The 15570-nt window shown below is 45.3% G+C and overlaps 1 protein-coding gene across 10 annotated transcripts; it reads right to left on the bottom strand.

Moving 5' to 3' along the window:
* Positions 1-588: 588 nt before the first annotated feature.
* LOC123122901 (uncharacterized) lies at positions 589-9218 on the bottom strand. Of its 10 annotated transcripts, none has more exons than XR_006460406.1 (14): positions 8636-9214; positions 7279-7708; positions 6521-7145; positions 6171-6211; positions 6021-6089; positions 5551-5651; positions 3447-3525; positions 2601-2699; positions 2471-2539; positions 2289-2338; positions 2120-2201; positions 1456-1550; positions 1149-1367; positions 589-939 (listed from the first exon to the last, which is right to left on the bottom strand). XR_006460406.1 is itself a non-coding variant. In XM_044543274.1 (13 exons), exons 1-13 carry the CDS (start codon positions 9142-9144, stop codon positions 1229-1231), a joined length of 2388 nt encoding a protein of 795 aa, XP_044399209.1. In that variant the 5' UTR covers positions 9145-9213; the 3' UTR covers positions 959-1228. The 10 variants fall into 10 exon arrangements, 3 of the variants coding, with proteins under 3 accessions (XP_044399209.1, XP_044399210.1, XP_044399211.1); XR_006460407.1 differs by lacking the exon at positions 589-939 and adding an exon at positions 1817-1886 and having other exon boundaries at positions 959-1367; positions 8636-9216; XM_044543274.1 differs by lacking the exon at positions 589-939 and having other exon boundaries at positions 959-1367; positions 8636-9213.
* Positions 9219-15570: the final 6352 nt, after the last annotated feature.

Here is a 15570-nt window from a genome sequence, read left to right as displayed (position 1 = left end):
GAGACGAGGGAGACGGTTCCATGTCGTCCGCTCGATTTGGAGGTTCCACTCGGTTCTGCATCTGGGCCGAATATTCGGTCTGCGGGAACGAGTTGGTTACCATTCCATCTACGAACCAAACGCGAGAACTAGGCCCAGGAACGGGTCCGACCCGTGACATTCCAGTCCATTCCAGAAACCAAACACACCCTTATGTTATGGGACGGAGGGAGTAGGAGAGACCGGCCTCCAAACGCAATATATTTCCTGCCTTTCCGGTGGCGTCTCGAAAGAATATCTTCTGTGTGGATAGTAACTCGTGCTGGATCGCGGGAAGCACGTGGATCCGTGAAGCTTTTCCCTGGAGGCAGAAAGAAATCAAATCCGGCCGGTGGGGTGGGCGGCATCGCCAAAGATAGATCCCTCCCTCCCTGGCTTGCACCTTAAGATAACAGCCTTTCTTTCTCCTTTGGAGAGAGAAACCATTGTTTATTGTTGCCGAGAAAGATGATGGATGAATGGATGGATCGAGCTTTTGAATACTGCTCCGAAACATTCCGAGGTGACGCGCCCTCCCGTCCCAGAAAGATGGATGGATGGATGCCGGAAAGTGGAACCGCCCAAAGTGGCGCGCATTGTTACCGGCTCTCATCCTCAGATTCGCCCGCTGCTTTGCCTTTTCCGGGTGTGTAAAGCAAGAGCTTATATATATATAGCACAGGAAACGCATACAAGCCGATTTTTTTCTCACTGAACAAATCTATCTTGATCATTTTTCACGCCGTGTCTTCATGAGGAATTTTCCAACGGCTCAGATGTTTTAGAAGAAACCGTCAGTTTTTCTAGTCCTGCAGAACAAAGAAGCCCTAAATACTCTCATGACTCGTCTTCAGGCTGTTTTGATCCCTCCTGGCCATGTGTGTCAGATTCATGCGACGTCGAATTTCAGTAAAATGCTCCCTACACAAGAAAAACGACAATTCGCAGAGTACATAATCCATTACGAGTTAAGACAAACTATATGCGTTACTACATCTGGAAGTACGTACACACAAACAAACTGCAACCCAAAAGCTTCAGCTAACTATTTGAGTGCTACACAAGTACGTACACACAGTACATTCCTGCTCCGGCCATCGCTCCTCTCAGAAGTGACACGGAAAACATACCTCAACCTTCTCAGCTCGCGCCCAACCAACCAACCATACTGAAAATGGCAGCTTCAGTGCACCCCCCTCAGGAAACGATGCTAGCAATCTTCAGGGCTCATCTTCCCAGCACCTTTCCCAGCCGCTTCACGCCGCGTCCGAGCCTGCACGACGTACTGCTTCTGCAGGTCCTGGAGCCTCTCCAGGAGCTCTTGGAACGAAGGGCGTCGCTGCGGGTCACTGCTCACGGAAAAGGAAGGATAACCCTTTAGCGGCACCGGGAACCAGTTATGTAGGAGCAGTGCGCAAGACAGTAATAATAATGTACCTGTCCCAGCAACTCTCGATGATCGATGCCCAGTGAGGGTCCGTGTTGCTTGGAATCTCCAGTCTACGATCCATGAAACCCACAGCTGCGATAATCTGCCACGTAGGGATCACAGCGTTAAGAGATTTTCTCATCTTCTAACAAGCTTATATAAGCAAGCAGGTGTTTTTTCTTTTCTTAAACTGCAACGGTGATGATTCCAGTTTTTCGTAAAGATTCACCATTCACCAGTAAGCTACTCGTACTTTCAAGGGAATGTTGGTTCTAGGACACCCAGAAAAGGGATATCTGAAGACTTGTTTCTAAGGGTGAAAAGGGAAAATGACACCCTAGGCATTGGGAGAGTACAACTTTTAAGAACCTCTCATGCAATTCTTCAACAGAAAACCAAGCCCTGACGAAAGCATCTCAGTGTTAATCTTGCCGCTATACTGAAAAGAGAATGGAGGAAATAATGAAGTGACGAAACATTAAATTTGTTATTATCACTGGTTGTATCTAAGTACGTATATTTTTAAAACAGATCAAGCTGGCACTCTTTATCGACCTACTGTGCGAAACAGCACCACTGAAGTCAAAACCACACAGTTAGCACCAAATATTGATAGAAAAATCAGAATATTAATTACCTAACCAAACATACATAATAAATACCAAAACACACCTGCATTGGATTGAGAGTATCCCATGGTATCTTATGAGTAACAAGCTCCCACAGGACCACTCCGTAGCTGTATACATCAGACCTATATTTTACCAAAAAGGAAGAAATGAGTGATTATCTGTAGGTAACAAGAACATCTGTTGCTAAAGAGTGTTCATGTTGAGCTTACTTTTCATTTGAAGGTTCACTGCGTAACACTTCTGGAGCCATCCACTGCGGCTGGATATAGAAGCTAGCTATCAGATGTTTATAGCATATTTGTATATATAGAAAATTGGTAGGAGGTTAAAGTTAAAGACACCCTAGTTAGCTGGAGAATCGATGCCAAAAGTCAAGTTTGCTTGTACTTACTGTTCCTTTTCCACCTTTTGTCGTCAGAAATGTTTCAAGTTTGAGGCGCGAAAGACCAAAGTCTGCAACCTAATTGAAACAAGTGAGCACAGAAAATATAGAAGTATGGAGAACTAAGTTTCATAGTTACCTTTACAGTCCAATTCTTATCAACCAACAGGTTTGACGATTTTAAATCACGGTGCACAATAGTGGGGATGGAATTGTGAAGATAATTCATGCCCCTTGCCTGCAACAATATAATTATGTTTTTAAGAATCCACATGGCAATGAAAGATTCCATACGGGCAAAAAATGTACTTGCAAACAAAATACCAGGTACGTTTTTATCTCCATGGGTTAATAACATAAATCGTGATTGACTTTTGGTGATAGAATCTTTACTTAGTAACATAATGTGTGTGATAGCTCAAGATACCATGTTAGATGGCAGGTACAGGATATCACCTCCATCCTTCTTTCATTCTTCCATACACTGAAGCTACAGATATGGCTTATTTTTTTTAAAGGGTGAGCTTTATTGATTAGGTAATAACATTCATACAATCACCAGAATCAATGCGGACATGCAGGAAGGCACAGACTCACGCATCACACAACTAGACTCACGCTTACCTAATCGGGCTAAGCTATGCCCACATCATTGCTCACCACCTTGGTGATAGGTTCTCATGATCATGGTAACATAATGTGTGTCATAGCTCAAGATACCATGTGAGATGGCAGGTACAGGATATCACCTCTTTTCTTCTTTCCTTCTTCTATAATGGAGCTACAGATATGGCTTAATTTACATTCAATTCAACTTCGCTTCCACATGGATGCTAAAAAAATACATTAAAATTGTCTCTTGAGATATGCAGGTGAAGAATGCTTGTCCAGTTTTTCTGCTACAATATGTTCATTTCTTAACAGTTACACATAATGTATTTGGCTTTGACTTCCTGAACCAGCTGTCAAGAGAAAATAGACTTACAATGTCTATGGCCATGTTAAGTTTACGTCTTGGATCCAACTTGCCAGTGTCCTTTTGAAGCAACTGAAACAAACTCCCTCTGCAACATGGAACTGTGTTATACAGAGGAAGTAACAAAAACTGACCTCTCAAGAGATTCTAAAGTCTAAACTATTATAGAAGAATGCCCAAACTCAATTGCAATAACCAGAATGGTTCAAGACCCAGAGAAAATAGAGACTAGTCCACCTAGTGGTAAGTCAGCAATCACTGGAAAGTGGTTCAATTGTCAAATGAAAAGAACCGGGGGTACTAGCAGCCCCAACTTAATCGGTAAGAGGAAGGTGGATATAAAGCCTGGGTGCTTGATCACACAGCTATTTGTGCCAGCCACTGAGCCACCTGTTAACCATTGGAAATATTTTAAAAGTATGGTTAACAAAGGTGAACTTGCAGCATCAGTACAACACCATGGGAAAAGATCAATGTGTTTAGCTCTATCTTTTTTTCTCAAACTGGATAAGCTGCTGAAAAATAAACAAAACAAGACAAAGCTACTGCAATGAAAGAAAACTAAAACTGTACAACCCCCTCTCTCCGTAATGGTTAAGCTTAGGTCTAACTGGATTGCCAAGATAACTAATGCGTCATTCATGAAAAGTTTCATTTACTACAAGTAACTGGGTTAGGCTTACAGAGGCACACAACCAACCTGGGGCGACACGCTTGCACTTCCTTTTCTGTTTGCGCACATTAGTTAATGTGGAAAGACCAACATAACACAAGTGGTATGTGTCCACATGATTCTCCCTGCGCTTCAAATTACCCAGAGTATTAGGTTTCGTTAGGACAAGCCTTTGACTAGCAATTACACTATTAATATATAATTTTTGTGATACAAAATCATAACCACAAGTACATCTGATGACATCAACTTTATGTCGCATAAAGTTTTTACTAATAGAGTAATTGTTTGTCAAAGGTTTGTCCTAACAAAACATTATACACTAGCTAATTTGAAACGGAGTATTTCTCTTTCATATTTATCTGAGATGTCTTCCAAGAAAGTGACTCTGCAAAGTACGGGTCCGAACATAAACTTCACATGGATTACATAAACACAACTCAAGGGCAGTAGAATTATGGTGATGGAATATAAGGCCAAGATGCTCATTTTGACTCAAGTTGTGTAACCCACTGGTTTATGATCAAAGTTTGGATGGTGGATTTCTGGAGAGAATCACTCCAAATATACGAGAGAAGGGACAAAAGAAACTATGAGAGGCAGCCACGTGGGGTTGAGGGAAGGTCAACAAAATCCTTGGTTTCATCCTTAATTGGTTACATCTACCACCTCCACTTCTGAGCCCAAACGAGAGAAGGAACAAAAGTAAATATGAGAGGCAGACTGGTAGGAACCGGATCCCTACCAGGCGTGGTCTCAGGTTGTAGGGGTGGAAGGAGGGATGGCGTGGAGGAAGGGGTGGTCGCCGGCGCTGGGGCGCCGTCGTTGCGTGCGCGCGCGAGAGAGAGAGCGCAGGGGGCGGCGACTAGGGTTAGGTCTCCCGGCTCCCTAAGGAAGCCGAGCAAATATGATTGCTTCTTGCTTAATCCCCAAAACGGGTCCTTACACGAGTTTATATAATCCTCCTAATAAGATAATTGGGCTAAGCCCCTAATAACGATAAGATAAACTGGGCCACAACTAACTAGGCTAAGCCCCTAATATGCCGGTCATAACACAGCCATGTTGGGGTGAAGGAAGGCCAGCAAAATCCTTGACTCTCATCCTTAATTAGTTACATCTACTAGCTTCACTTTCGAGCCCCACAAGGACCGTCTTGTCTGAAATTCCTCAACAGAACTTACATTTTTTGCGAAACAGACCCCATCTTTCAACCCCAGCTTGCTACAGATCAGTGACCATCAAGAGCCACTTACATTTCAAACCGGGGCATAGACTGCTGAGAACTCGTTGGTAAATGATATGAATTCTACTGTTGTTTCTATGGGCCCAGATCATAAGTATGGTAGAAAAAATGGACTGCATAATGCTTGTCTTCCACCAAGTAAAGGAAAAAAAATTAACAACCACAGAAACAAACATGTGGGACATACAGCCTACCGTGGGAGGAATTCTGTAACAATACAAAGTCGTTCCTCTGATGCAACTGCACCCATGAAAAGTATTATACTGGGATGTCGGAGTTTCTTCATCAGTGATACCTACACATTTGATGGACACAAGTATGGTCATGGCCACAATTATGGAAAAGGAATCACAAGAACATGGTTAAGAAAGTTATCAATGTACTACTAATTGATATCCTACAAAAGAAATCAACATAGTGAAATTTTGTTAACACTGCATCATTTTCTTCATAGTTACCCACATGAACAACAACACAGAATAGAAAAATAGCAATTATGGGTTCTGTGAACATCACAGGGTCCAACCGTAATCTGGAATTAGTTTTTGCACTGGAGTATCTGATTCAATAAGACAGTAGATATAATGCAGTTCCATTGACATAATACTCAATTTCATCAGCAATTGAGGGTCAGCAGAAATTGCAGTCGTATATAAATGCCTACCTCTTGTCTGAACGTATTTATCATTTCTTCTGAATATTCCTGCTTGGAGAACAATTTAACTGCCACATCCTACAAAATGGGGGGAAATATTGAGAATTGATTATTAAGATGTAAAGCTAAATTCATAACCACGCAACAGAACATACATACCGAACCATACCACAAAGCATGATACACTGTTCCACAAGAACCTGCATGAATCAAACACAACAATAGTACAAAATGAGTGGTCTCTCTTACAGAAGCGGGCGACGCCCGCCTTGCATACATCTGTTCAAGAATAGGCATTTTCTTATTAATTCTATTTGAAAATTTACATGAAATTTCAGTAGTAAATAAGTGCATGCACATGTCTTATGCGCGTTAAAGTAACCTTCCTTCATTTTGGACGTTTTTTCGTGGAAAATGGAGAATAACGAGTGGTCGCCCAGAACAGGACTGATTCACCAGAACAAGACATGTCCAGAAAGATGGAGTAATTGCAAAGGGAGGATAACTACCTTGGCCTACTTGTTCTCCAATTACTAGATCTTCCCACAGAATCTCATAATCTAAGCAGTCCGCTTCATAATCCACTCTCTCGATAGGACTGCCAATAGTACTTGTGCTGCTGATACTACTGGTGTTGTTAAAAGTCCACCAGGAACCTGAGAACTCATATTTGCTTGAGTGGGCGTATTTAGTGTCTTGGCAGTCTGGAATTATAATAGGCTGTACAACTGGAACTCTCTGATGACTCTGGTCATTCGCTTGCTTATCATGTAAATGTGTTGAGGGTATGTTACTCTTCCCAGAACCCCCATCATTTTCACGCCCTTTCCGAGGCCAGGATATCCCCTTCTTGGCCAGCAATACCTCGGCCTTTGAACTAAACATTTTGTGAAACCCTACTTTTCCTTCTCCTGAATCATCGATATTTGTTTTGCTCAACTCCCCAGGGGATTTCTCTTCAGCAACAAAAGCGCCATACCGTACATCCCCATTCGGGGTGCTTGCCTCACTTGATGTCAGGTCCGCCCTGACATCATGTTCAGAATACTGATCCTCACAGCCACTAGCACACCGTCTCTCACAATTCTGACCCGTCCTTATCCGAGAACGGACTCTACTTGTAAGCTTGGTCGCCTGTGTTGTTATTGAAAAATCAGAAAGAGAATACACTAGGAAATAAATTATCAGTAAATATCAGAAAGAGAATCTTTCCATTAAAACTAAACATTCGAATTCCTTCTTCTGTTTGCTCAGAAATGCGACTTACAAAAGTTGTTATCTTGGAGGTGCTAGCAGATTGCAGAGGTTGCTGGGAGTCAAAAGAACCTTTGTTTTGTGAACCACTTTTAGGCCAGTTGTTAACATGAAAATGGGGCTTTGATGAACTTTGACAGGATTTCTCTGTGGTTGAAGGACTAAATATCTCCTGCAGTGTCCGTACATCAAGTGAGACACATATGAGGCCAATCAAGCTACCATCGTCATCATATAAAGGAGTGTTATGGACAACAATAAAGAACCTCTCTCCTGACTTGTTTTTAACAGGAAACTTTCCTCTAAAACACTTGCCCATAAATATATTCTGGATAACGACGTTTGCAGCATCAAAGTCTGTAGGATGAACAATTAACTCAATGGCATCCTGGCCAATTGCTTCTGATGCAGAATAGCCATACATATGCTCGGCATACCGGTTCCTAGGTTACAGTACAAAGGTAAGAGTTTGGTAAAAAGACGCTTCATATGATCAAACAGAATGGCAACATTTTCACTACACGTTCTTCTTGCCAGAAAAACAGCATAACTTCTCAAACAGTCTTGTAAGAAATTTCGAAACTGGAATCATATACCAAAGTGAATCAGAGACTAAAAATTATATCCATTCACACGAAAAAATGCATGATAGGTATGCACCATGATAACTAAGGTCCACCAAATATGTGGCATGGGCATAGTGTTGGCAAATTATTCCAGCCAATCTGAGATAACGTAGATCTTTAAAGCAGACATGATGCTTCAACGTTTGTACAGTTTTTGTGGGTCAAGTTTGCTTACCAATACCAGAATAAAAAATAATGCTCACTAACCGATGCAATGATGCAAAGAATTGCTGTGATACATCCAGTGTCTTTTACAAGAATCATCATGTTGAGATTTTAGCGGTCTATCTCGAACAAACCTAACCTAAGTTATTACCATACCTACATAGGATGAGTTGATGCTAAGCAGGTCAATGCCATAAAACATCCCAGTGTGATCACCGGGACAAGCTAGAGGCTGGACATCCATGTTGTGAATTTAGCAACCGCTTTCCACCCAGTAAAGCCATAGATTCCTCTACCACATAAGAAAGCTAATGCACACAGGACTGTTTCAATACAGCCCCAAGGGAAAGGTCATTACATCCTTGTAACAGCACAAGAGATTTGTGCAGCCCAAACTAAGTTCAGAGCTAACCTTTGAGCCTCCAAATAGATCCCCGCAGCATATTGGGCAAGACTACACAACTAAATAACCAAAAGCCCTACAAATCATATGCTTGAACCTATGCATGACACTGGTTCAGCATTTCACCAAACACCTGCTGAGCACCGGGCCATGCCAAGATACGGATGGAAGCTCACCAGTAGAGGAGCTTGCCGTCGGGCGCGATGATGTGCACGGCCTGGCCCAGCGACTGCAGTATCCAGTGGCAGTGCCTGTCGGAGAGCCTGGCGCGGTTGTCGCGGAGCTGCCGCGGCGACGGGTCCTGGAGCGCGGCGAGGGCGCGCCGCCACGGGGAGGGATGCCGCGGCGGAAACGCGGGGCGGCCGCTGGGCCCGGGCTGCGCCTTCGCGCCGCGGGGCCCCGGCGCGAGCCTGCCCATCTCCCGCACGAGCTGGGCCTGCCCCTGCTCCAGCTCCCGTATCTTCCTCAGCAGCCCGTCCGCCTCCATCGCCGCTCTGTAGCTAGCCGGTTCCGTGAGAGAGCGAGCTGCGGGGAGAAGGCCTAGGCAGCATGGCCAACGACGGACGGGCTCACGCTTGACATAATGGAGGGAGGGAGGCGGGCGGCGCGGCGCGGCGTGGCGTGGCGCCATGCCTGACATCCCACCCGCGCTACCTGCTGCGGCGCGGTGCTGCCTCATCCTCATCCTCTTGGAAACTGAAAGAGATCACCTCTTCTGTTCTGTTCTCTTGTGTCCCATGTTGTTTTTCTCCCATCGCATTGCGGAGGCGATCTGTCGTGTCTGCCCGCCTGTGTCGGGTAGGCAGGTCAACTTGTGCCGCCAGCGGACGATCCCCAGTTCCCAACCAAATTTCCCTTTGTTCCTATACTCGACCTCATCGAGAGATGCTGATTTTGAAAAAGAATGCTCAGAGCAACTTCAACCGAACAACCCATTTCGTCCGCGGGCGTCCGTTTGAGTCGGTGCGGACACAAAAGTCGGCCCAACGCGCCGACTCAAACGGACGCGGTCCGCTTTTCGTCCGTGGGCGACCCATTTCCGGCCCATTTTTTAGCCGGATTTGCGTCCGCGCGGACACGAGACGGACGCGCGTTCGCCTTCTCGTCCCCTGGCCCGCTGGTCGGTGGCATATTGGCCTCTTCCCATCCAACAGCAAACCCTCGCCCGCCTCCTTCGTCACCGACGCCGCCGTCCATTTTTTTATGACTCTGCCAGCCGCCGGCGCCGCAACATCCCCTCTGCAACGCCGCCACCTCCTGCGTCGTCCGCCACCGCCGTCTTGCCGCCGGGAAACCAACAGCTTCCCACCCCCCCCCCACCCGACACAGCTGTTGGGAAATGTAGCATGTAATTTCAAAAAAATTCCTACGCTCACGCAAGATCTATCTAGGAGATGCATAGCAACGAGAGGGGGAGAGTGTGTCCACGTACCCTCGTAGACCGAAAACGGAAGCATTAGGTTAACGCGGTTGATGTAGTCGAACGTCTTCACGATCCAACCGATCTTAGTACCGAACGTACGGCACCTCCGAGTTCAGCACACGTTCAGCTCGATGACGTCCCTCGAACTCCTGATCCAGCAGAGGGTCGAGGGAGAGTTCCGTCAGCACGACGGCGTGGTGACGATGATGGTGATGTGATCTGCGCAGGGCTTCGCCTAAGCACTACGACGCTATGACCGAAGGAGTAAACTGTGGAGGGGGCACCGCACACGGCTAAGAGAACAATCGATGTGCTATGGGGTGCCCCCTGCCCCCGTATATAAAGGAGGGGAAGAGGAGGAGGCCGGCCAGGAGGCTCACGCCATGGGGGGGAGTCCTACTAGGAGTAGGATTCACCCCCCTTTTTGCTTTCTTCAGCGGAGGGAAAAGGAAGGAGAGGGAGAGGGAGAGGAAAGGGAGGCTGCGCCCCCTCCTCCTTGTCCTATTCGGACTCCCTAGGAGGGGGGGCGCGCCACCCCCCTCCCCCCCCCCGCGGGCTTCCCTCTCTCTCCATTAGGGCCCATGTAGGCCCAATACTTCCCCGGGGGGTTCCGGTAACCCCTCGGTACTCCGGTAAAATACCCGAACCACTCGAAACCATTCCGATGTCCAAATACTACCTTCCAATATATGAATCTTTACCTCTCGACTATTTCGAGACTCCTTGTCATGTCCGTGATCTCATCCGGGACTCCGAACAAACTTCGGTCACCAAAACACATAACTCATAATACAAATCGTCATCGAACGTTAAGCGTGCGGACCCTACGGGTTCGAGAACTATGTAGACATGACCGAGACACATCTCCGGTCAATAACCAATAGCGGAACATGGATGCTCATATTGGTTCCTACATATTCTACGAAGATCTTTATCGGTCAAACCGCAATAACAACATACGCTATTCCCTTTGTCATCGGTATGTTACTTGCTCGAGATTCGATCGTCGGTATCATCATACCTAGTTCAATCTCGTTACCGGCAAGTCTCTTTACTCGTTCCGTAATGCATCATCTCGTAACTAACTCATTAGTTACATTGCTGGCAAGGCTTATAGTGATGTGCATCACCGAGAGGGCCTAGAGATACCTCTCCGATACTCGGAGCGACAAATCCTAATCTCGATCTATGCCAACCCAACAAACACCTACGGGGACACCTGTAGAGCATCTTTATAATCACCCAGTTATGTTGTGACGTTTGATAGCACACAAGGTGTTCCTCCGGTATTCGGGAGTTGCATAATCTCATAGTCAGAGGAATATGTATAAGTCATGAAGAAAGCAATAGCAATAAAACTTAACGATCATTATGCTAAGCTAATGGATGGGTCTTGTCCATCACATCATTCTCTAATGATGCGACCCCGTTCATCAAATGACAACACATGTCTATGGTCAGGAAACTTTAACGATCTTTGATTAACAAGCTAGTCAAGTAGAGGCATACTAGGGACACTCTGTTTGTCTATGTATTCACACATGTACTAAGTTTCCGGTTAATACAATTCTAGCATGAATAATAAACATTTATCATGATATAAAGAAATATAAATAACAACTTTATTATTGCCTCTAGGGCATATTTCCTTCAGTCTCCCACTTGCACTAGAGTCAATAATCTAGATTACATAGTAATGATTCTAACACCCATGGAGTCTTGGTGCTGATCATGTTTTGCTCGTGGAAGAGGCTTAGTCAACGGGTCTGCAACATTCAGATCCATATGTATTTTGCAAATATCTATGTCTCCCTCCTTGACTTGATCGCGGATGGAATTGAAGCGTCTCTTGATGTGTTTGGTTCTCTTGTGAAATCTGGATTCCTTCGCTAAGGCAATTGCTCCAGTATTGTCACAAAAGATTTTCATTGGACCCGATGCACTAGGTATTACACCTAGATCGGATATGAACTCCTTCATCCAGACTCCTTCATTTGCTGCTTCCGAAGTAGCTATGTACTCCGCTTCTCACGTAGATCCCGCCACGACGCTCTGCTTGGAACTGCACCAACTTATAGCTCCACCATTCAATATAAATACGTATCCGGATTGCGACTTAGAGTCATCCGGATCAGTGTCAAAGCTTGCATCGACGTAACCATTTACGACAAGCTCTTTGTCACCTCCATAAACGAGAAACATATCCTTAGTCCTTTTTCAGGTATTTCAGGATGTTCTTGACCGCTGTCTAGTGATCCACTCCTGGATTACTTTGGTACCTCCCTGCTAAGCTTATAGCAAGGCACACATCAGGCCTCGTACACAACATTGCATACATGATAGAACCTATGGCTGAGGCATAGGGAATGACTTTCATTTTCTCTCTATCTTCTGCGGTGGTCAGGCATTGAGTCTGACTCAACTTCACACCTTGTAACACAGGCAAGAACCCTTTCTTTGACTGATCCATTTTGAACTTCTTCAAAATTTATCAAGGTATGTGCTTTGTGAAAGTCCAATTAAGCGTCTTGATCTATCTCTATAGATCTTGATGCCCAATATATAAGCAGCTTCACCGAGGTCTTTCATTGAAAAATTCTTATTCAAGTATCCTTTTATGCTATCCAGAAATTCTGTATTATTTCCAATCAACAATATGTCATCCACATATAATATTAGAAATGCTACAGAGCTCCCACTCACTTTCTTGTAAATACAGGCTTCCCCAAAAGTCTGTATAAAACCATATGCTTTGATCACACTATCAAAGCGTATATTCCAACTCCGAGAGGCTTGCACCAATCCATAAATGGATCACTAGAGCTTGCACACTTTGTTAGCACCTTTAGGATCGACAAAACCTTCTGGTTGCATCATATACAACTCTTCTTTAAGATATCCATTAAGGAATGCAGTTTGACATCCATTTGCCAAATTTCATAATCATAAAATGCGGCAATTGCTAACATGATTCGGACATACTTAAGCATCGCTACGGGTGAGAAGGTCTCATCATAGTCAACTCCTTGAACTTGTTGAAAACCTTTCGCAACAAGTCGAGCTTTGTAGACAGTAACATTACCGTCAGCATCAGTCTTCTTCTTGAAGATCCATTTATTCTCTATGGCTTGCCGATCATCGGGCAAGTCAACCAAAGTCCACACTTTGTTCTCATACTTGGATCCCATCTCAGATTTCATGGCCTCAAGCCATTTCGTGGAATCTGGGCTCATCATCGCTTCCTCATAGTTCGTAGGTTCGTCATGGTCTAGTAACATGACTTCCAGAACAGGATTACTGTACCACTCTGGTGCGGATCGTATTCTGGTTGACCTACGAGGTTCGGTAGTAACTTGATCTGAAGTTTCATGATCATCATCATTAATTTCCTCACTAATTGGTGTAGGCATCACTGGAACTGATTTCTGTGATGAACCATTTTCCAATTCGAGAGAAGGTACAACTACCTCATCAAGTTCTACTTTCCTCCCACTCACTTCTTTCGAGAGAAACTCCTTCTCTATAAAGGATCCATTCTTAGCAACAAATGTCTTGCCTTCGGATCTGTGATAGAAGGTGTACCCAACAGTTTCTTTTGGGTATACTATGAAGACGCACTTCTCCGATTTGGGTTCGAGCTTATTAGGTGGAAGCTTTTTCACATAAGCATCACAGCCCCAAACTTTAAGAAACGACAGTTTAGGTTTCTTGCCAAACCACAGTTCATATGGAGTCGTCTCAACGTATTTAGATGGTGCCGTATTTAACGTGAATGTAGCCATCTCTAAAGCATAACCCCAAAACGATAGCGGTAAATCAGTAAGAGACATCATAGATTGCACCATATCTAATAAAGTACGGTTACGACGTTCGGACACACCATTACAATGTGGTGTTCCAGGTGGCGTGAGTTGCGAAACTATTCCACATTGTTTCAAATGAAGACCAAACTCATAACTCAAATATTCACCTCCACGATCAGATCGTAGAAATTTTATTTTCTTGTTACGATGATTTTCCACTTCACTCTGAAATTCTTTGAACTTTTCAAATGTTTCAGACTTATGTTTCATTAAGTAAATATACCCATATCAGCTCAAATCATCTGTGAAGGTCAGAAAATAACGATACCCGCCGCGAGCCTCAACACTCATCGGACCGCATACAACAGTATGTATTATTTCCAATAACTCAGTGGCTCGCTCCATTGTTCCGGAGAACGGAGTCTTAGTCATCTTGCCCATTGTCGGTGTCAAAACTGGCCGATCTCGGGTAGGGGGTCCCGAACTGTGCGTCTGAGGATCGAAGGTAACAGGAGGCATGGGACACGATGTTTACCCAGGTTTGGGCCCTCTTAATGGAGGTAATACCCTACTTCCTGCTTGATTGACTTTGATGAGTATAGGGGTTACAAGAGTTGATCCACCTCGAGATCGTAATGGCTAAACCCTAGATGTCTAGCCTGTATGATTTGTGATTGCCTCTACGGACTAAACCCTCCAGTTTATATAGACACCGGAGGGGCCTAGGGTTGTACAAAGTTGGTTTACAGAGAAAGGAAGCTACACATCTGAACGCCAAGCGTGCCATCCATGCAAAGGAGAGTCCCATCCGGACACGGGAAAAGGCCTTCTATCTTGTATCTTCATGGCCCACCAGTCCGGCCCATGTCACATAGCCCGGACGCCCGGGGACCCCCTAATCCAGGACTCCCTCAGTAGCCCCTGAACCAGGCTTCAATGACAATGTGTCCGGCGCGTAGATTGTCTTCGACATTGCAAAGTGGGTTCCCCCTCCGAATACTTCAAAGCAGTTGAACAAGAGAACTATATCCGGCTCTGTATAACAGTTACAACCCCCAACCACTAGGGCAAAGTACTTAAACAAAATAAGTCATGTCTACTGATAGCTTTTTCAGCGAGACGTCACGTCTGGCCTTATTATTATTTCGAACCATTTTTTGGCCTCCCGCTTCGAGTTTCGAGGCGCGGCCTCCATTGACACGTCTTGTCAAAGCAAAGATCGTGTCCCCTTATTGCGGGATTCTTATCAATACGGGTTTGGGTATGCCAACCGTGCCGTTTGCACGACCCCTTGGGAATAGGCGAGTTTTAAGGCCTGTGAGGGGGCGCTTGATACTCACTGTCTTTATAAGAGGATAAGGACCCATCTTTTTACCCCACACCTTCTTCTTCCTCAGCCCTTCCGTCCTCGAGCTCCAGCGCCCAAGTTTCGATCTTTTCCATCGCCACCTAAACACTCCAGCCATGCCCGGATCCGGCTCTCAAGGCAAGTGGGTGGCTTCCTCCGTTACGGAGAAGAACATCAAGGAGCTCCGGGAGGCGGGGTACTTAACTGCGGAGATCACGCACAGGCTCCCGGCCCCGAAGCAGGTCATCCCCACTCCGGAGCCCGGCGAAAGAGTGGTATTCACCCCCACTTCCTCCGCGGACTAGGGTTTCCTCTCCACCCCTTTGTTCGTGGTCTCATGTTTTATTACGGGTTAGATTTTTACGATCTGGCTCTGAACTCCTTCCTCCACATCTTAGCGTTTATCGTCGTGTGTGAGGCATTCCTCCGCATCCCCCCACACTTCGGCCTGTGGCTCAAGAGCTTCAATGTGAAGCTGAAGGTGGTCGACGGGCAGCATGCTGATTGTGGCAGTGCCATGGTGAGCAAGCTCCCCAA

The sequence above is a fragment of the Triticum aestivum genome, chromosome 5D (genome assembly GCF_018294505.1).
Source record: "Triticum aestivum cultivar Chinese Spring chromosome 5D, IWGSC CS RefSeq v2.1, whole genome shotgun sequence".
Classification (NCBI taxonomy): Eukaryota; Viridiplantae; Streptophyta; class Magnoliopsida; order Poales; family Poaceae; genus Triticum; species Triticum aestivum.
The sequence above is the reverse complement of the archived record's forward strand: the minus strand, read 5'-3'. Positions and strand labels throughout refer to the sequence as shown.

Coding starts and splice junctions, on each gene's coding strand:
- LOC123122901 (XM_044543274.1), bottom strand. CDS start 9,144: ATGAGGATGAGGCAGCACCGCGCCGCAGCAGGTAGCGCGGGTGGGATG. Junction 7,146..7,278: donor CCTCCAAGATAACAACTTTT/GTAAGTCGCATT, acceptor ATAACAACACAG/GCGACCAAGCTTACAAGTAG. Junction 2,700..3,446: donor TTAACATGGCCATAGACATT/GTAAGTCTATTT, acceptor ATATTGTTGCAG/GCAAGGGGCATGAATTATCT.